This window comes from Rhagoletis zephyria, unplaced genomic scaffold (assembly GCF_001687245.7).
Source record: "Rhagoletis zephyria isolate East Lansing unplaced genomic scaffold, Rhagoletis_zephyria_1.1 Rzeph_scaffold_00538, whole genome shotgun sequence".
In the NCBI taxonomy this organism is placed as follows: domain Eukaryota; kingdom Metazoa; phylum Arthropoda; class Insecta; order Diptera; family Tephritidae; genus Rhagoletis; species Rhagoletis zephyria.
Genome location: NW_016157622.1, coordinates 87,460 through 110,525, shown reverse-complemented (window position 1 = coordinate 110,525; position 23,066 = coordinate 87,460). Strand labels below are relative to the sequence as shown.

At 37.5% G+C, this 23,066-nt stretch overlaps 1 protein-coding gene across 3 annotated transcripts in view; it reads left to right on the top strand.

Moving 5' to 3' along the window:
- Positions 1-23,066, top strand: part of Ncoa6 (Nuclear receptor coactivator 6) — a 106,717-nt gene that overhangs the window by 71,544 nt on the left and 12,107 nt on the right. For 2 of the 3 annotated variants that reach the window (XM_017612431.1, XM_017612430.1), the window contains exons 3-4: positions 14,242-20,898; positions 20,973-22,011. In XM_017612431.1, the coding sequence (XP_017467920.1) occupies positions 14,242-20,898; positions 20,973-21,130 (6,815 nt within the window). In that variant the 3' untranslated portion in view covers positions 21,131-22,011. Of the gene's footprint in view, positions 1-14,241; positions 20,899-20,972; positions 22,012-23,066 lie in introns of those variants that run through there. The other variant, XM_017612432.1, reaches the window with a different exon arrangement.

Genomic DNA, 23,066 nt, shown 5'->3' with positions numbered 1-23,066 from the left:
TATTCTAAAAGCACACCTCTTGCAAAGATATCAAAGTATTCGTAATTGTTTGTAGAATACAACACATACTTAAGAAGTTCTTAAAATTAAATGCTTCAAAAACTATACGTGATAAACCGAAAATTTTGAAAATTGTGGAATGTGGAGTTACAGACTTTGACTTACTTGCCATTTCGTTATTTTGTAATGCATACTTTTCTTACCTACTACATATGAAATATACACATAAGTGCTAAATGCCCATTAAATTTCAAGTCAGAATATGGTGTGCTTCAAAAGTTATGACATATAATTAATTTTGCCCCTCTTAAAAATTAGATAAAAAATTCACTTGTTTTCATAATTTTTTTAAATCTAAACACCTATAATTCAAAGGTTATGCAGCAAATTGATCCAAATTTTTTTTGAGGCTTCAAGTATACGTCAATGAATTACACTATATTTTGCTTTGCTGCCTCTATGCTTAAGTGCATATTTAAGATACCTACGCATCAAAAGCATTATTACAACGCTTTTATCAACTTGCAATGTTGTGGCTCCAGAAACTTTCAATGTTGTGGATCCAGAAACTTTCAATGTTGTGTGTCCAACACCATAAAACCTTTGCTTTGCAAAGTTCCTATAAAAAAGTCTAGTGCATAGGGCGACATCTGTAGTGAATAGGGCAAGGTAGATGACATCTAGATGTCGCCCTATGTACTACGTTCGCTACAGCGGAAATAGACGACACGCCATTTCTTTAAAAGTTCCTATAAAAAGTCTAGTGCATAGGGCGACATCTGTAGTGAATAGGGCGAGGTAGATGACATCTAGATGTCGCCCTATGTACTACGTTCGCTACAGCGGAAATAGACGACACTCCATTTCTTTAAATAAAATTAATTGGTGCTCGTTTGTATGTACATACATATGTAAATGCATGTGTGTGCACCTTTCTATTAATATCGTTGAATTATTTTAATATCTATCGCAAAATTTTATACAGACAAGACAAAAAAGTAGAAAATAAATAATATAAAAAAAAACTTTTTAATATACAACGCTTTTATAAATGGACTAAAAAGTAGAAAATAATATTTCTCAGTCCCATAGAATTTGTTTTGATAACTTTTGATTTTGAAATTTTAGCAAAAGTCGTTATAACCAATTTATGAGATTGAAAATGAAAAGCGTGGGACGCATGCAATACAAAGCATTATATTTAATTGACAATAGGCAAACTACATAACATAGACCTAAAATTTCTTCAGCGAAAGTACAAATTTGAGATCGATTTTAAGCGGTCGTTATTCATATATCCACATACATATGAACATATATTACCCTTCATATCAATTCAGGTGGCTATTATATGCGCCCCACGCTTTTCATTTTCAATCTCATAAGTTGGTTATAACGACTTTTGCTAAAATTTCAAAATCAAAAGTTATCAAAACAAATTCTATGGGACTGAGAAATATTATTTTCTACTTTTTAGTCCATTTATAAAAGCGTTGTATATTAAAAAGTTTTTTTTTTTAACATTTATAAGGAAACTGTTCCGATAGATGCATTCAACATACCTGCACATTGGCGATACCTCCCTTAAAAATTGTGCGACTAGTATCAATTATCAATGAAAGTATTACGTTTACCTGCACTGGCCCTACAATTACCTAATTTTACAACCTTTTATTTATTTTGCTCATCTCTCAGAACAACGAAAATGGCTTTCAATTTATGTAGTTATATAGATAATAAGATAACATTCGGTAAAAATTTCGCTTGCACTAATTTCTAGATGGTAAGTGCTCCGCCAACATTTGGTTTCATAGGGATTCGGATACCTTCCTCATTGAAGTAGTAAAGAAAATATACGGCACAGAAAATTCGCTTAAGTGCCTTTTTCGGTTACGTGCACAAGTTTTTCGTGCAAAGAAGGATGTGCAGCTAAGCAAAATATACTGTATATCCAAAAGCAACCAGCTTGATATATTTTCCAACAGTGAAAATAAAGCTAAATAACACCAAGGTTACCTGTTTTTTAGATTTGCCCATATATGGGAAAATTTGGGTAAACAAAGAATAGAGGCCGGTCCACATACCTACGACTTTGGCGTTGTGTTGGCGTTGCATTTCACTGCAGCCGTCCAAATAGCCAAAATTTGGCAACGCTAACGCCAACACAAAGCACAAAGATCGCGTGCGTCGGTCGTCAGCTGTTGCAAATGAATAAAATTATGTGAAATGTTTTTTCCTTTTAATCAAATGGGGTGCAATGGGGTATAGTTACGGTGACCATCCGTCCTGTATTATACGGGACAGTCCTCTTTTTTGACCCATTGTCCTGGTAATTTATTTATTTTATACGGGACGCCAAATGTTCTGTAATTCTTTTAATGTCCTGTATTTGTCCCGTATTCGGCGCTCCGAAGCCTTACAGCTCATTAAAATGGCTTGCCTATGAACGAGTTTTAAGTGATTTTGGTATATAATGGCAATTTTCTTTATAAACAGTTATTATTTTCTAATCTGAATGCCTGTGATTCGAATCGAAGAATAAATACAGTGACCAAAATATAAATTGAGACCCGACATTTTAGTAAGTTGTGGCTAGTTTTCTTTAGTTTATTTAATGTTTATTATTTATTTTATTAAAGTAAAGCTCTTTTCCTAAGAAAAACTATAAAATTAATTCTGCAATGTTTCACCAAAATTTCAAACTTTTTAATTAGAATCTTTAGAAAAAAAAAATGGGTTGCAGTTTTGTAACTCATTAAAATTGAGTTTAATAAAGTGCGAATGGAAAGTGCTGCTCATTTGCTTCTCTTTCAACAAAGAAGGCCGAACATACATAATTTGTATGAAAAAAAAGCGTAACACTGTCAACAAAAAAAAAAAAAAAAAAAATTGCCAACATTTACCGACTTAAAATTGCACTTTCTGATACTAAAATTTAACGAATTTTTTTAACAAATTTTATGGGGTAAAAATCCCGAGAAAATTATACTACAAATTTGTGATGTTACTACAAGGATACTCTTTCAGGGAAAACAGTGTGGACAAAATTTGCAAAATAATTTTTTGTCCCGTATTCGGCTTTTATAAATATGGTAACCGTAGGTATAGTCGTTGCGCTGGGTATGCAGTTACAGTTGCATGGCTATACTCAATCCCGACTCTTGCGTCCTTGTTCGCGCACTCTGGGCAACGTGGGCAACCCATGTGCAAGATGCGGTAACCGAGTGGAGCCTTGGGTCACGTTAGAAAGAGAGGGAGCTTCGGTAGGGCCAGTCCGACTTATTCGGTTTAAGGGCTCACTGAAGTCTGCAGCGTCTGTTTACCAGTAGGTGCGGCTGCAAGCGTCTGCCTAGAGCAAGCGGCTCGCTGTATAAACGTGTATTTGGTTGCGAAACCACCCCCGTCCCAGCAATGGGTTATGCGCTGGGTTTGGGACCCGCTACTTAAAACCCACTTCCAGTGAAAAAACAAGGCAAAGCCTCACTTGGCGTTTCCAATTGGCGTCAGTTGGCACAGAAGAGAAACGACTGGCGTGCTTTACTGAACTCGGTCAAAATCTCTTAGGCGGTTACAGCGAAGAAGAATCAAATTAGGGCAAGAATATCATTTTTATGCAATTATTGATATCAAATATTAATGTATCTGTCGTTGATATGATAATTTAGTAGCCAAAGCATTCTCTGCCAAGCTTCACTGCAGAAAGCATACTTTTAACGTGCGTATGTACATATATATGTACCTAGAGAAAACTGGTCAAAATAGCACGCATCTATTCTTCTGTGCATGAGAATATATGCATAAATAAATACATACATATGTGTATATACATACCTCTCTGCATGTGTACATATAATGCGTAACTCGAAATTCTTAGTTGATGTAATTTTTATCTCGTAATTTTTTTCTGACCAAACAATCCGTTTGCCTGTCTAATCTGCTTGCCTCATTTGCCTCGCTCGTCTGCTGCTGCAAATGAGTGCCTCCCTCGCAACCACGCGCGCACGAGGGCAGAGCTAATGAAGTCCTCGTTTGCTTGCAGCTCTACTCTTGCGCATGAAAATGAGGCAAATCCGAATCCTGGTTGGTATAACACTGAGTGGGGCGAGGCGGAAATTGCTGGTGGCAGAGATTTGAGCCCATGTGGTTTGCTTTATTGAAACAGACTGAATATTTGAATGAATGTAAAAAGATATAAACTGAATAGAACGAAGAAGAGATGAGGATAAAGAATTTAACATGCTTTAACTTTTGTAAGTTTTTCGTTAACATATCTGACATCATATTGTTTGTTGAAGTGTAATTTAAATCTATTTCATTTTTGCTGTACATCTGCCGGATATGATGAAACTTAATGTCGATGTGTTTACTCCGTGCATGATATGTTGGATTCTTCACCAGACATTGCGAACTCAAATTGTCATTGCTTATTACCATTGGTTCACTCTGCCCAAAACCCATTTCTTTCAGAAGCTTATTAATGTAGGCTGCTTCTTTTGCCGCAGCAGATAACGCGATATACTCAGCCTCTGTGCTGCTTAGAGCTACAACGCTCTGTTTCTTGGATTCCCAAGAAAATACGCCTCCAGCTGCTACAAATGCATAACCTGTATAAGACTTACGGTCACTAGGGTCACTACCCCAATCGGCATCTGCAAAGCCCTCTATGGTCTTGCCCGTTTTGACGTAGTGCAACTTATAATTTGCCGTCTTCTTCAAATACCGTAGCAAATGTTTCACTCCTGCTTCGTGCTCTACATGCGGATCAGTATTACGCTGCGATAACCGACTAACCGAATGTAGGATGTCGGGACGAGATGAAATTGCTAAATACATTAGCGCTCCTACTATTGATTGGTACACCACTTTATCAACTTTCCTGCACGCTTCGTTATTGCAATGCACCTTAAACCCAGCATCTAGTGGAGTTGCAACGTCTCTGCAATCTTCCATATTGTAGTCTTTAAGCAACCTTAATATATACTGCGTCTGACACAACGTTACACTCTTAGTTTCGCCGTCACGATCAATTTCCATGCCCAAGAAATGCGCTAGCTGACCACCATCTACGACTTCAAACTTATTTGCTATGTCAGCTTTAATCTGGATTAGTTCTGACTTACTGGAACTCGCGATGATTAAATCATCCACATACACTGCAATCAAGTTCGTTACACATTTCGAACCTCTTGTATATGTAAATGCATGGCTCGCTGGGACATGGCTTAAATCCCATCTCATGAAGTACAACATCTAACTTTGTGTTCCACTCACGACCGCTTTGTTTTAGACCATATAAAGTTTTCTTTAGTTTCAGAACGCGATCTGGATACCTTCTATCGATGAAGCACTCTGGTTGCTGCATATACACCTCATCATGTAATTCGCTGTTTAGATATGCTGACGACACATCCATCTGGTTTAGGTACAACCCATGTTCCACTGCCATTGCAATAACCATTCGAATATTGGCGTATCTGACGACAGGGGAAAATGTCTCAAAATAGTTTATACCGTATCGTTGACTGCAGCCCTTTGCTACCAAACGCGCCTTAAATTGTTTTACGTCACCGAGCTTATCACGTTTAATCGTGTACACCCACTTGCAACCTACCACCTTTTGACCTTGTGGCAAATCAGTAAGTGTCCAAGTGTCATTTCTAACGAGTGCTGCATACTCCTTCTCCATCGCGGCTTTCCATTCGCCACAATGATTGCTGCTAAACACTTCCTCGACACTGTTCGGCGCCTCCACCGAAACATCACACATTAAATTCAGCTCGTTGTATTGTTTTCTCGGACGTCCTCTCGCTCCCGTACGCAAAAGTCTTGGCCGACCTCGACCAATCACCACTGTATCTCGCACATTGTTGCTTCCGTCTTCACCTTGAACTGGTTCTATACCTTCACTGATCATCGTTTGCTCTGGTTCTACACCTTCACTGTTCATCGATTGGGTATCTGTTATTTCAACATCGTTGCAATTACGCTGTAGCTGCACTGTGTCTGTGGGCAACACCACGCCCTCCAGTTCACCTTCGCTGAAATCGATGAGTTTTGTTTCTGACTGCTGACTAATATGAGTCTTTTCGATGAATATTACATCACGACTGACCATAAATTTTCTGCTTTCTTGATCGTACAGACGATAACCCTTACTAACTTCTGAATAGCCGATCATAATGCATTCTTTACCTTTAGCGCGAAACGTCTCTGATATTCTTTTATCGAGGGCCACTGCCGTCGAACCGAATACTTTAAAATGCGATACACTGGGCTTCATGCCCGACCACAGCTCATGTGGAGTTTTGTTCACGAGGATTTTTGTTACAGTAAGATTACGAATATATGCAGCCGTTTTTACTGCCTCCGCCCAAAAATGCTCGCCAAGTTTCGCATAATCTAACATTGCCCTAGCCATTTCAACCAATATTCTATTTGCACGTTCTGCCACCCCGTTCTGCTGCGGAGTATAGGGCACAGTCAACTGTATCATTATACCGTTTTGCCTTAAATAGAAATCAAACACATTTGAAATGTATTAGCGACCGTTATCGCTTCTCAAGTTTTTAATTTTATACCCGGTTTGCTTTTCTGCCATTGCTTTGTACTCTTTAAATGCCTCAAAAACAGAATCTTTAGTTTTTAAAAAGTACACACACATATATCGCGACCTATCGTCAATAAAAGTGACAAAATAACGCGAGCCACCGATTGATGTGCAATTTATTGGTCCACAAACGTCACTATGCACAACAGAAAGCAACTCTTTTGCACGCTTTTCTGACGCTTGAGCAAAGGGTTTAACATTTATTTTAGTCTTTGCACATGTCTTACACACAATTTCATTCGGTACCTTGCCGAGCTTCAACCCAAACACTGATTGGTTACTTGCCATGTCTGTTAAACAATTAAAATTCACGTGTCCGTAACGATTGTGCCACTTAAATGCATTACTCCCTGCATCCTTTAGTAACATTGTACTAAAACAGTTGTTCTGGTAACTCTTATACATGAAAAGTCCGTTATCATTGAACGCTTTCAATAGCACACAATTTTGGTTGTTTTTGATTTCGACACAATCACGCTCAAATGTCACTGTATGCCCATTCTCTATTGCTTTGCTCACAGACACAAAGTTACCCTGCAAAGCCGGTACATACAACACATTTTTCAATGTAACCACTGTACCACCGACATCGACGTCGCCACGGCCTACTGCGTCAATACATTGGCCTCCTGCCAACCATATTTTTATACCCGAGCGCACTTGTGCACAAGGGTATATTAATTTTGTACACATAACGGTTGTTTGTAACAGGCAAAACGAATCAAGATAGATATAGACAAATGTATACATAAATGCTCAGAATGAATAGAGAAATCGATTAAGCCATGTATGTCTGTCCGTCCGTCTGTCCGTCCGTCCGTGTACATGATAACTCGAGCAAAAAATTGAGATATCTCAACGAAATTTGGTATGTTAATGCAAGGTAGGTTGGTATTGAAAATGGGTGAAATCGGACTGTAACCACGCCCACTTCGCATATAACGGTAATTTCAAGAATACGAAAACTGCGATATTTTAGTAACTACTGAAGATAATTCACTCAAAATTGATATTTACAATAATTTTCAGACGAAAAATAAGAATATTATAAATTTTTGGAAAATGGGCGTAGCCACGCCCACTTATGGTTACATGTGTATATCTTGGTAACCGCTGCACCAATTTCTTCCAAACTTGGCACAGTTGTTGGCCTTGGTACAGCATAAAAAACCGCCGAAACTTTTTAAAATCGGACAATAACCACGCCCACATCCCATATAACGGTAATTTAGAGAAATACAAAATCTTCGATAAATCAGTAAATATTGAAGCTAATTTATTCAAAATTGATGCTTGCAACAATTCTTTACCAAGAAATACGTTTATGGTAAAATTTTGGAAAATGGGCGTGGCACCGCCCACTTATGATCACATATATGTATTCGGTAACCGTTCTACCAATTTGTATCAAACTCAGTATTTTTATTGTGCTTGCCACATAAAAGCAAAACGTTGAAAATTATTGAAATCGGACTAAAATTACGGCCGCTTTTCATACAACGGTAAATTTCAGAAATGCTTGAAACTGCAATATTTCGAAATTTAAGGACGCTAATTTACTCAAAAGTGATACACCCCGGCTTACCATCTAGCGGTAGCTTTCGGAAAGGTGAAAAAACATATATTTAATACTTGCGCCGGGTATTTAATGTTCGGCTCCACCCGAACTTAGACTTTCTTACTTGTTTCACTTGCGTTCGTGTAGTTTCTAAACAAACTGCGGTCGCAGCACAAATGCGAAGTTGCGCCGCTGTCAACGCACCATGTGTGCGTCGTCAACACATTCCTTTTAGAAGTTTTTGTATTCATCATAAAACAAGACCGCTCAACACTATTGCTTTCTTGCTTACCCTCACTCTTTTTCGGCTGTCTACACGCCGCTGCGAAATGTCCACGCCGACCGCAATTGAAACACTTGAAATTTTTACTGTTCTTACTATTCTTGTTGTTGTTGCTCCTTAAACCGTTTGCACCGCTTGCACTGTTTTTGTTCTGGAAATTACCAGACGCGCATGTCTTAGCTTGCATAAGCACTTCTGTACTTTTTTCGTACTTTCCTACACTTGCACCTTGCCTAGCACCTTCTTCCAGCAACTTTACTTTCAATACATTAAATAATGGCAATGCGTCCCGTGTTTCCATTGCAACAACAAAATTCTCGCGCCGGCAAACTTGATAATAAAATTATCACAAGCATTTCCTCTGGAATTTCTACTTCTATTGCTGCGAGACCCTCCCGAATTGCACAAAATTCATTTAAATGATTTGTAACAAGAGTCCCCTCAGACATACTAAGTTGCAATAGTTTTTTAAATAACATAATTTTTCGCGCAGGCCCTTTTGGCTGGTGTATTTCGCCGAACTTATTCCACGCAACCTTTGCGCATGCTAAATGCTTCCCATGGTTTATTTGTGACGGCTTTACACATAGTAAAATTGAGGCCAATGCTTTTTCATTTTTGGTATCAAACTCCACTTTTTCCGCACTTGTCATTGTTTCCAATTTGACCTCACGGCCACACGCCACTCCCCACAGTTCGGAGTGTACCAGGACACTTTTCATCTGGACCGACCACGATGCGTAATTGGAATCATCCAATTTCTCGATTTGGAAAAACTCACTCATTTTATTTCAGCTTTAGTGCACCGACGGACAGTTGAATTGTTTTTTGAACTATTTCAAATTATTTGTGGTTATGTATTTTAAATACCGACGTACAGTATTTCGCTATACTGACACACAGCAACGCGTTCGCGCAAGTCTATTTCACAAGTTAATATTGAATGCTGACACACAGCAAAGCGTCCACGCAAGTCTATTTTACAAGTTAAAATTGAATGCTGACACACAGCAAAGTGTCCCCGCAAGTCTATTTCACAACTAAGAATGCCGACATACATCAAAGCGCTGGCCCCATAACCTCTTGGTTTGCCTTATTGAAACAGACTGAATATTTGAATGAATGTAAAAAGAATATAAACTGAATAGAACGAAGAAGAGATGAGGATAACGAAATAGTGATGGGAAGTGTTGCCACAGGTATTTATTTCCAACAGTTTTCAATGACACAGGATACGCTACCATTACCTTTGTTGAAGAGATTCTATAATGTTGAGGTCACTGAGTGTCATTGCTGGCTCAATTCCAGCTCTCACCCCGGACTCACACATTGTCGAATCTTCACTGATGGCTCCAAAACTGACTCTGGGCAAGTTCTGCGGTCTTTTTCGAAATTAATGGGGACCATGGACTACGAGGTGGAAAATAGGTGGAGAGGAAAGACGTTACGTATCTGCGGTGGCAGCCAAGCTGTACTTAAGGCATTAGTTAGCCTTTTAATTAAGTACTTACAAACTAGTTTTGGCAATGCAAGTCTCGATGTTAGTAAACATAACCATCTTGCTTTGCTCTTAGTGTGCTTCTGTTCCGGTTTTGCAAGAATTAGGTATAAAGACATTTGGCCGCGATGTGTTGAGAGACGAATATCTGAGCTCTACACCCAACCTTCTGCTTAGGTTTATTCGTAAATCGTGCAGATTTAACAAAAATTAAAATGGACATGAAAGGAGCACAATGTAGTCTGAGTGCTGTTTTCTGCACGCGTTGTTTTTTGTCTGGTTCCTCCAAAAAAAGTGTTTTTTTAAGACGGAGTTCGCCAAAACTCCCCACTGAGGAATAAAACTTCCATCTTCCTCCTCACTACAACTCAGTTCAAAAGCAATCAATGTTGATTTCCTCTTTTGTGAGTTAAAAAAGAAAAAACGTTGTGTAACTAAATTCATCACACCCATGCCACTCAAAATATTACTTCTCATAAAAGAGCGTTCTGCCTCTTTTGCTTATCTAGCTTTCATAACAGTAATTTTCATCGTTGATAAACTCATTAAAGCAGCAGTGAGTGATAAATATTTTTCGCATCACTTTAAAACTTTTGAGTGATAAAACTTAAAGTGATGCCATAGAAACACACAAATAAACTATTTTACAAATACACCACATGAAAATTCAAGAATGAGCCGAAAATGTGAGGAGTTTATGGTGAAGAGAATGTAAAAACACTAGCGATCGGAGTTTTCTTAAAACATATGACTCCTCAGAGCGAAATTTTAAAACTTGCAAGTGTGTTATCACAATATTTCAATAAATATAACACAAGCAAATATACCTCTTTTTTTGCCACTCCGAATTTAGGTTTGGAGCTTAGCGGTGATGCAAATTTCCATCGTGAGATCTAATCTTAAAATTTTTTTAAGAGCTTTGGGAAAATTTTTGAAATATAGCTCCAGGGCTCCACCAAAACCAGTTTTGGAAAGGGTCTACGAGAAGAATAAGTTTGGGAACCTCTGGTCTATAGCTATTGCTAATCTTCAAAATAATAATAATATTATTTTGGAACGGCGTATCAAAAATTTAACTGATTTGACCACGGCAGTATATCGAAATTACAGATTAGATCGCACATTTCTTTCTTTCTGGCATTTCCTCAATTAGGTTTCACTTCTTCCGCGCGTAGGGACTTCACGCACTGAGTTTTTTATTACAAGGTGGTTCGTTTTGTGAGAGTCAACAATGAAGTCTCTACGATGAACAGAACCCGAGATATAACAATTTGAAGAAGTACATGATTATTTAGTCAGAATCACGAAAAGATCCAAAATTTGACAGATCACATATCCGAAGAAAAAAGGAAAAATGTGAAGCCAATCGAAATTCTGACACCAAATTTGGTGTCCGATATGAAAAAGAATGCCTCATATATATGATATATATAACACCGTGCGACAGTGAATTTTACACACGAAAAAATCAATATATTCACAAAACTGGGGGCCAAATATAGTAAAACTGCGTTTTTAGTTTTACCCTCTGACGTCAGGATTTTTTTAAAAGGACTTTGAAATTAGAATATGATTGAATAAAAAAAAAATCAAAAGATGCGGTGCATTGTAGAGTAACAATATGGGTATCAACTAAAAGGATAAATTCTGTAGAATAGAAAAAAAATTAATTTTTGGGTGCACCAGGACGAATAAGTATTGAAAATGTCCTTTTGAAACTTTCTCCTTGAATATCCTTGGAAACTTCTAATATTTATTTTTGAAAAAAAAAAGAAATATGTCAAGGGGTAATATGTTAACTACCACATCCTCATATTTCGTCATTCTAACTTTATTAGTTTTAGATAAAAAAAATTTACACTTCTCTTTATAAGATATTGATAGTTACATTATACATAAATGAAGATACTGGCATCATTATAATGGAACCATGTATGCGCTCTAAAAGGCCAAACTGGCCGTATAATATATCTACAGTTTAAATACTTTAATTGTTTTGTATACAAAGGCGTAGCCTTTCATCTAGGGGACAGGAGTTTATATAGAGGGGAAAAATGGTTTTAATTATATTTTTTTTGTGTACATAAAACGAAATTTTTGGGTTTAAGAAAGTATAAGTTTTCTGGTAGCCTTTACAACCAATACCAATGTTTTAAAAATCGGTTAGTCATTTTTTTTTGTTTAAAATATTTTTATTTATAAAAAAAAAAATGTATTCTTTGCCTTCAAATGGTTGTTCTCAAATTATTGTACACGAAGTATACAAATATGCACACCAGAAGAAAGGGGGTTCAATCGCCTTTACAACGACACCAATTAATTTAATGTTAATTTTTTTTTTTATAAAAAAGGTATTTTTTCCTTTTAAATGTTTTTTCTCAGAGTTTTACATACAAAGTATACAAATGTGCATATCAGAGGAGAAGAAAGGGGTCTAATCACGTTTACAACGATACCAACTTTTTAAAAATCAGTTCAAAATTGTTTGAAATATAAGGTTTTTAATTTTTCGAAGACCCGACCTTTGCCCCTTTATACCACCTGTAATATAAGTTTGCAAAAAAAAGTTATAACCCATTTAAATAAGAGCAAAAGGCGGTCTACGACTGTATTTTTAGTTTTTTAGTTATTTACATATAATAAAAAATAATAATTTTTTACCAAAGATTCTATTTCGAACTTCGAAGGCCCATATCTCAATTTCGGAGGCTAACTTCGAAAAACGGAGAAATTACTTTTTTTTACCTATGATTCAATCTCTTAAAAAAATTGGTTTGGTCCAATACCCAACGAAGTGCTGTACAGTGTAATGATTCTAGTATCCTCATTTATGTATGTTGTAACTATCAATATTTATTTATTTATTTATTTATTTAGTCTACAAAAAAATGTTTTCTTACAGACAATTGGGATAAAAAGATTTAGATATTTAAGTATGTATGATACATTACAGAGTGAAATAATTATAAATATTAACTTGTAAAGATAATAATGGGATACAATAGCAATTTGGGTAGCTGGCGAGGCCTTGTCTCCAGTCTACTTTTGTGTGCGGCGGGCGGAAAGACCTAGTTTCCGCTCCGCGCTGTTTACAGGCCGTTGATCATGGTCGGAAAGGCCGAACTTCCGATCCATGTTCCCGTAGTCATTACTTTATAAAGAGAAGAGTAAATTTTTTTTATCTAAATCTAATAAAGTTAGAAGGACGAAATTCGAGCATGTGGTAGTTTATATATTAGTCCTTGTCATAAGTTTTTTTTTTTAATAAATATTGGAAATTTCCAAGGATATTCAATTATAAAGTTTTAAAAGGACATTTTCAACATTTATTTGTCCTGGTGCAACAAAAAATAAATTGTTTTTTTAATTTTATAGAATTTTTCCTTTTAACTGATACCCATATTGTTACTCTACAATGCACGAAATCTTTTAAATATTTTTTTTATTCAATCCCATCCAAGAAATTTCAAGTCCTTTAAAAAACAATCCTGATGTCAGAGAGAAAAGTTAAAAACGCAGTTATACTATATTTGGCTCCTAGTTTTGTGAATACATTGATTTTTCCGTGTGTTTTAATAATTTTTGGTTTTTGTCGCACGGTGTAATATAACATAGAATAATAGTAGTGTCGGCCGCTGTGGTGTAGTGGTAAGCAGTGCGCGATTCCACTCCGCAACGCCTGGGTTCAATCCCTGGTCAAAGCAACATCGCAAAAAATATAGAGAAAAGGTTTTTTCTTAACAGCGGTCGTCCCTCGGTAGGCAATGGCAAACCTCCGAGTGTATTTCTGCTATGAAAAACAGCTTATCATAAAAATACAATCGCCGTTCGTAGTCGGCCAAACACTAACATATGTGTAAGCGCCAATCTATTATTATTATTATATTAATAGTAGTGTTAGAACTGTAATATTTTATTTGATTATTTGTAGGGCTGCATTTTATAATTCTTGTATGCCACAGTGTCTGAATTTCGTTTATTTTAATTTGGTAGTAAATTAAATTATATCCCGGGATCCCGAGGGCTTGATACTGGGATTTCGGAACTCCAAAAAGGGCTCGGTACTGCCGTGATTCGGGATCTCGAGCCAGGTCCTGTAGCTGATTTTTTTCGAAACCGATTGAAAGCTGTTCCTGTACTTGAAACGGTTTCGGGTTCGTTCGTTTTCAGGTCAAAATAAAGTTTAAGCTTTCGGTTTAAGGTTTGAAAAGCGAAACGGTTTTAAACTGATACGGGTTCGGTTTCATTCTTTGGTATTTTCTATCTTTAACCTTTTCTTCAAACTTTTTTCTTAGACAATGCAGAGGAAGCTATGGTGAATAAGACGATCGCCGAATTGGGTAATTTTACACAGCTGTTGGAAACGGGAGGGAGTTCGTTGGGATGCCTTACCGATACATCTCCAAGTGTAGCATTTTTAAAATCACAAATACAATACCATTCTCCCTCCGAAAATATAAGCTTAGCTACCAACGATGTTGTATCCCCACCACAATTACAACAACATCAGTATATTCAAGAAAGGCGCAATATGCTGTTAGGTGGTCCAAGTACTAGTAGCGCAGCTCAAGCCATTCTACAAAAACAGCAAGCGCAACAGCAGACTATTCATCTTCAAAATCCCCAGCGCCACCTTGTACAAGAACAGCCACTATTTAAGCCTCCTAATACTGTGTGCCCTATGGATGGCAAAGGACCAGTTCCACCACTGACTTCAACCTTAAATAGTGGGTCAAATGGTCGCGATTATCCATTCGTGAGTATGAGACAAGCTCGTGTGCTGCAGGGCCGTGGAAATGCAATGAACAACTGCTTAGTAAGTAACAGCCCAACATTTCCTTCAAGCAGCTCACTCACTTTACAGACGCCGCAGAATGGGCAGATGGAGATTGGAAGTGGGGTGGGATTGAAAAATAATAAAAGTTCTCCAACCACGGAGATTTTGTCAACATCACCAATTACATCCGGTAATAAATCACAGTTTTTGCAACCTCCTCCACCCCCATATCCAGGTATGGGGAGCACAATTTCAAACGTCATGAGCGAACCAGCCGCTCAAATGAACAAATCAGTGCAGAATTACTTACACAAAGCAGTTGCAAGACAGCAAGTTGTAGCTCATCCGGTAGCTTCTTCGACAATTTCCAACAATATAGCTATTTCATCACCACTACTTGTTAATTTATTACAAAATGATGGGAGCACTATTACAAATCAAGCTAAATTATCGCCACAAACACCTTTGATGCAACATCAAAATCCGTCGTCATTATCATCGGTGAGTTCTGGTCCCCAGCAATCTCAAAACCAAAATCAGCAATTAGGGAGCACATCTGTGCGTTCACAGTCATTAGCTACTGGCGTTATAACAGAGCAAAAAAAACGCCAACAACATTCAAAACTGATACATTCTGTTTCCGACAATCCATTTACTGCGGGTATATCTTCACACATCACATTGTCTTTATCCCCCAGTGCGGATTCGAGTATGCGGAGTGTACAGCAGCAACAAACTCAACAAATAATGACGATTCCTGGAAGTAATTTATTCAGCCAACCACATCAATCAAACTTTCAACCACAGCATATACTATCGCAGCAAGGTAGTTTTATGCGACAACAACGCCAGCAACAGTTGCAGGCAGCTGCTGTTTCGATAGGAGGTGTACCATCTCATCGTTTTATACCACATCAGCAGCAGGCACCGTCGTTCCAACAGTCTCAGCAACATCATCAAGTGACCCAGCCATCCGGTGTTGGTGGAGTCATGTTGACAAATTTACAACAACAGCAGCAAACACTTATTCGACAAGTTCGTCCTGGTGATGGAATTTCAGGACAGTTGGTGGTGCAAAAACAACCACAAACACATCAGTTTCTTTCGTCAGGTGGCATGTCGCCTACTGAATCGCATTCACCTGTTTCTAGCCACCATTCCATGCATAGTCCATTAATGGGTCCACACTCTCAACAACTAGTGTCTCCTTCAACAACGCCAGTTCAATCCCCTCACTCCCACCCACCCCAAGCACATAAAATCCCAGTTCAGCCTCAACACCAAATGCAATTACAACAACAACAATTACAAAAACAACTGTCAACGATTATTGGACCACCAACAGCATCATCCCACAATGATAACATTCTTCATAATACACAAGCATTTTTGGAGCCAAGTTTGTGCCCGACAGGATCTAGTACTGGTAGTAGGGGTATAATAACAAATATATTGCCTCCACCTCCTGATTATAGTCAGACAACTATTGCAACATGCACGTCACGTTGGCCTGCATTGAACAAAGCAATGGATTCAGTTACGAAAAGCAGTTTTCAGGAATTTACTCGTTACCAAATGCAGTACAATCTGCAGCAGCAACAGATCAATAATAATCAATTTCAATCACAGGTTCTTAAACAAGATCCGCAGAAGCAGCAAATAATCGACCAAGTAACCAGCTCTGAAGATGATACACTTGTGGAAATAGTGGGAGTGCCTCCTTTAGATAATGTTACAGCATCAAATGGATTATCAGATCCTCTGATAACGCTGACAGATTTTGAAGCTTTGACACCAAATGATCTTGATGCTTTGTTACCGACATTGAACTGCGATTTAGATCCTTCTTTTAGTTTGGACGATAAAAATGAACTGGAATCACTTTTGCAAGATGCCAAGGATCTAGACTTGGATCTAATTGAAGAAAATTTATCTGCCGTGGGTGTAGATCTTGACGAGACAGCTGCCGCAGCATCTTCACTCCTAGATGCAGAAGCAACACGAATATCTCCAAATGTCACACTTACCTCAATGCAGTTTGCACAGCAAAATGTGCAAATACCGCAAAACATGGAGCAGCAAGCAACATTCATAGGAAGCAAGAGCTGTATGTCAATTCAAAACAGTCCATCGCAACTGCCACAAAATAATATTCCACAAAATGGAACTAAGCCGAAAGAGAATTTAGATGTGCAAAGTAACCAATCTAATCAGAAATTGCAAGTAAAACAAAAACAATTCCCTCATTCAATACTACCTTTGCAGCAAGCTAACCTGCAACAACGGGCAGCTTTGATTCCACAGCAAGAAGATTGCGTCGTAGATGCAAATCATCTTCGTTCAAATAGCGCTGCTTCAGTTTCTTCAACTAACCAGAAGCAATTTCTTATAAATCCTCTAACTGGTGAAATGGAGCAAATGCAAAGCGATGATAGTGAAACTGAAGCAGAACAAGAGACACTACAATTGAGTTCCACAACGACAAAACCACATATTGAGTCGTCTTTATCAGACGACGTAAATGTTAATAACCCAAACGAAAACTTTTCTAACTCGCTTTTCTTAGCAGATGACTCAAATTCTTGTGGAACCACCGTGTCAAAAGTTTTGGCGAATGATCAAAACAATGGAACCATTATCGGAACGGGAAGTGATAATGAACGCTCCCCGGATTCGTCACTTTCAACCAAATCGAATCGCATTGCCAAACCTGTAAAACGAGATGGTAGCCGGTTGTCTAACAAATCTTTTACTTCGGTTAATAGCACTGGTGAATACGGTACAAGTAAATCACCTCGTCCAAATGTAATTGCAATAACGACACCGGCGACTTCGATAACAGGTGCAGTTGGGACGACTGGCGGCGTTTCACAGAGAAAATCAAAATCAAATTTACTACGTGAAAAACAGCAAAACGGCGTGGGAGATGGGAAACAAGATGTAAATATGAGCTCTGGTGCTACGAAGCAAAAAAAAACAAAAGGAAATGCCAGAGCAAAGGTTGCTGCTTTGTTATGTACAAGATCAGTTTCTGCTACAACAGTATCAGGGCCGATATCCACATTAGCAGGCTTAAGGGCTCATGCTGCTGAGATACCTAATACTAATGAAAAAATAAAATTGCGGTTAAAGTTGGAGAAGAAGGAGCCGATATCTCCGGCTTATAAGGTAGATGTTTCTTTTGTTGCTTCAACAAAGCTTTTATCATCGGCGGATTCTGCAAGCAACAATTTAGGTACAGCGACGCAAAGTAAGAGTAACACCAGTACTCAACTTAACATGAATATAATAAAAAATGCTAGTCTCACGCCAACGTCCTTACAACAAATTGAAACAGAGCAATCTCATTCTATACAACATCAACAAATTGCTTTCAACAATTTTACGCTTCCACAAACATCCGTTAGTGTAGCACAAACTCCAACAGAAGAACTACGTGTGCCTCCATTACACATCAGTCTGAGAGGTGGAAAAAACTCAATTGTTATTAAAAATTTTCGCAAAGATCAAAAAAAGCCTCCGCATTTGCTAAATATACCAACTGTTGCATCGGGTGGAGTTAGTGAAGATGATTTAAATCATACAACAAATAAGCAATTAAAGCTACAGACTTTACAACTATCCCAAGTTGCTACCGAGGATATGACTCAAGAAAAAATGCCACTCTACGGAACCACGGTTTCGACGTCATCAGTTTTTAATAGCAACAGTGAAAACTGCAACAAATCCATGACAGTAATGACGTCAACACAACCGCTAACACTAACGACTACCAGCGGAGAAGTTACAACTATAACCCCATCGGTGTCTATCTCGTCAATGGTGGGGATGTCAACAGCAAAGCCTTCCTTCCTGGGTAACAAGAATGGAGTAACAATAAGTGCAATTAAATCCCTTGAATCAAAAGCTGGCAGCGGTTCAAGTGGCAGTAAAAGTATAGTAGTTGGATCGACAAATACGGGTACGTTAAGTTTTCCATCTCAACTGATGCACCAGTCGCAATATCAAAAACATGTAGGGTCAGTAACTTTAACCCAACAGCAGCTACATTCATCTAAAGTTCTACCAAGTATGCCTGGTAATATAACACTCAATGCAATATCGAACAGTAGCACAATAAACTGTTCTAGTGATAGTTCTGTAAATGTAGCGAATCGTGTCATTAATAGTTTGAGTTTAGCGACAGCGGCGACGATTACATCTGTTGGTGTTGGTGTTGGTGTTGGTGGCGGCAAACCGCTGACAAAAATTAATAAACCGCCATCTTATTTAACAGCGCTTCAACAACTTCAACTTCAAAAGCATCAACAAAAGCAGTTAAATAAGCAAGCCCAACAATTTGGGGCTCTTAATGATTGTCATACAGCCCAGCAGACTATTGTAGCAGTGGCGACCATGTTGCCAAGCGCAACAACCCTAAAGCGAGTGACAGTCCCGAATTCGACGGCAGAACAAACAAATTTAGTTGTCAAAACAGAAAATAATACTTCGCCGACAGGAACAAATGAACCTACGGATGTAAAATCACCCACAGTCATCTTACCAACATCCTTGACGAATACAGTTGGTGTTGAAAAACAAGTTCAAGAAACTCCACGAAGCGAAATTGGTTCAACGATTTCAACGACTGTAACCAATGGATGTACCAACGTTAGTAGCATTATAGTTTCTAGTAGTCAAGGCCTAGTTATCAGTACTGCCTCATCTGCTCTACCCAATGTTATGTTACGAAATTCACCTGCAAGTAACGGAAGTGGCACCCCTGGCCATGGCAACGGCAATGGTACTGGTGAAGATAGTGGTATTGAGTCAATGGATGCTCTGTCTGAAAAAAGCCCGCATCAACAGTCGTCAAGCAGTCCGATACAACAACAAATAAGCAACGTTGAAAAACCCGCCACCTTATCAATAGTTTTAAAAAACTCTTCGGTAAATGAGGCAAAGAAAGAAAACTCAGAATTAATAGAAGTGACATCTCCAATATTAAAGGATAGTATTGAAGATAAAACAGAATTGAATTCAAACTCGTCAAGAAAGCATACATTGCATGATTATGCAGGCGGTGAAATGGAAAACGCGTTGGCCAAAATGGAAGGGTTTAATGAAGATTTTTCGGATGCTGCAACAAACGTGTCAACTCCTGTTAGAACAGTTGCGAAGGCTTCTTTGTCATTTGCGAAAAGCGAATGTACGTGGTCTACTACGCCTCCGAAAATGAAAACAATTATTAATGGAGAACTTAAAAATGATAAAGTTGAAAGTAAATCTCAATGTGCTATTGGGAAAACATTTGAAGAAAAAGTGGAAATAGGAGTAAATGATCGCAAAAAAAATCAAGCGATCTGCAATGATGATACGCCTGCTATCAAATTTACTGATTACAATCTTGCTCCAGAAAATATAAATAAAATTCGTGAATCTAAATGCCAAGGAAATGCATTAATTGACATTGAAGATAAAGTTGGGATTGAATTTCAAAAAAGCCGCCATGAATTGTCTTTGCAACCACAACGACAAGACTCTGCCTTTCCGCCTATTTCCATTGAAATTCCGACTCAGATTGAATCTGAATGTAGTCGCATTCGCACACGTGCTAGTAGTCGGTTAGCGAGCCCCTTGGATGCAAATAAAGCAAGTCCAACGACAACATCGGTAGAAGAAATTACAAATCCTTCTGTCGCTACTAGCAATAAGTATTCCCTTTTAAGAAGTGACAACGCCAGCCCACAACAAAACGCTGGATGTGGAGTCAATGGTTCACCACAGCTGGGTACGATATCTGTGCCTGGTACTTTAAATAAGCGAAAACGTCGGGAATCTGAGGAACTTACAGAAGAAAAACGAATGCGAACAAGCAGAACTATTACTGCACCTCACAACCTTCTTAATAATGGTAGTGACCTAAAAAAGGCTGACCTATCTTTATCAAGTGATATGCAAGATACAATGACGTGCAGCGACTTAATAAAAAATGAAGAGTCTTCTGACTCAGACGAACCTTTAATTGAGGTGGCCGAAAAAGTACGCAATTTGAAAGTCGGCAATGCTACTGTTAACAGTAATGACTCTACTATTCACCTCCCAGTAGCGGATGTAGCTGAAAAAAATGAGTTTTGCAACATACCTGGACTAGAAAAGGCAACTCGCAGTAGTCGAACAATAGTCAATCAAAACAGTAAGTATTATTACATTACGTATTTAAGTTTTCATAAGTATAACAAATTATTATTTTTTAAAATTTCAATTCAGAAAATTCAATATGTTTTAAGCTTCGCAAAAAACTCGATTGCACACACATATTTTTCTTTCCACGTCATAATCTTCAAAGAAAACCTGCCGTTGTGTCCCTAAACGTCAACAAGTTTTTTTGCATTGTATGGAAGGTTTCCTTATCTGGCTCAAGTTGATCCAAGTAAAAAGCACATTCAGCATTCATATTATCTTTAAGCGAGTATTTACATTTACAATATCGGATTGCAGCGAATTTTCGCGTTCCTAACGTCATAAATGAAGCGCTTTCGAGCCAAGAATACAACTAAATCTTAATTCCAAGTTGATCTGCAAACAGAAGAACACTTTAAAAAGCACTCTCAACGATCCTTTACACTTGTGCAGTAGGTTGGGTATCGATTAATAGTTTGGTTTTATTTTCTTTGTTACAGTAAAATGATGTAAGATCAGTTGACTGTTGTTCCTGGATATTCAAAATATGTTTTATACAGATTCATTATTACATTTTTACGAAATTTTCTTTAGGGTGTTTTTTGGGCTCGCTGATTACGAATCTGAAGTCTGATTTGGAAAAGTCTAAATGACGGATTCAATATTGCGGATGATTTTTTAAAAAAAGTTATTACATTTTTAGGAGTCTGTCTTTAGTGGTGTTTTTGGCCACGCTGATTACGAATCTGAAGCCAGATTTTGAAAATTCCAAATTGCGGATCCAACCTCATTGCAACACGGGATAAGTACCTTACATGCCAAGATAAGAATTTTCGAGTTGTGTTTACATATTTCATATGGGTTTCTTATCAAACAATGGCAAATAAGATCCATGTAAAATAAAAAGGTATGTGCAAAACGAAAAGCTACAATTCAGAAAACGCTTTGGGAAAATCTAAGCTGATAAAGCTAAGCCAGGTGGATCTAGTAATAGCCGCTAGAACAACAACGACAACAACAGTAATAGTAATAGCGGAAATGGTTTACAAGTCATCGTGCAGTACAAGCGCTATAAATAGCTCAATAAATTACCAAAATATGCTCTTAAATATGCTAGATCAATGAAGTTTTATTTAATTTTGTTAGTATTTTTATTCGACAATCTTGGAATTACAGTATAAGAAACATGAATTTTTAAATTATCAATCGAAAATTACCTCTTGTTATTTAAAATTGTGCAATAATTAGAAAAACTATGTGTATAAAGTTAGCGAAACAACATCAAGCAAAAAATGTCGCATATACCCAAGAATTTGCCGTTTTTTCGCCGTTAATTAGTTGTGAAAAAATAATTTTGTCGCTCTGGTATTTTTTTTTAGATATAAGGTGTCTTGCTAACTTTATATAAAGTTAGCGAAGCACCCCTCCAAACTCAAAGACAAACGACTAGGCTTTATGTCAAAATTTGCCGCTTTTTTGCCGTTCTAAGAAGTGAAAAAAAAATAATTTTTTTTAAATAAAAAAAAATGTTTCCATTTTTTTTTCAATGTTCAATAATTTTTAGAAGAAAAGGATAATAATATAATAGAAAAGCAAACCCGGTTTCTTTATGTACCACTTTGAAATTTAAACAAACAATAATCACCATGTTTAAAATTCAAAAAACTAAGAAGCTTTCTTATCACAATCAAACGACAAAATCAAAAACAATTCAAACGGCAAATTTAAAACAATTCAAACGGCAAATTATCCAACAAAAAAATAATTATTTTTAATATTTTTAACCAATTTTTAAACCGCTTTCCAAGTGCCTATTTTTTATACCCGAGCGCACTTGTGCACAAGGGTATTATAACTTTGTTCACATAACGGTTGTTTGTAACAGGCAAAACGAATCGAGATATATATAGACAAATGTATACATAAATGATCAGAATGAAAAGAGAAATCGATTAAGCGGTGACTGTCTGTCCGTCCGTCCGTCCGTCTGTCCGTCTGTGCACACGATAACTCGAGTAAAAATTGAGATATCTTAATGAAACTTGGTACGTGAACTTCTCTTGGGCGTAAGACGGATGGTATTGAAAATGGGCGAAATCGGACAATAACCACGCCTACCTCCCATATAACGGTAATTTTCAGAAATACGAAAACTGCGATATTTTAGTAACTACTGAAGAT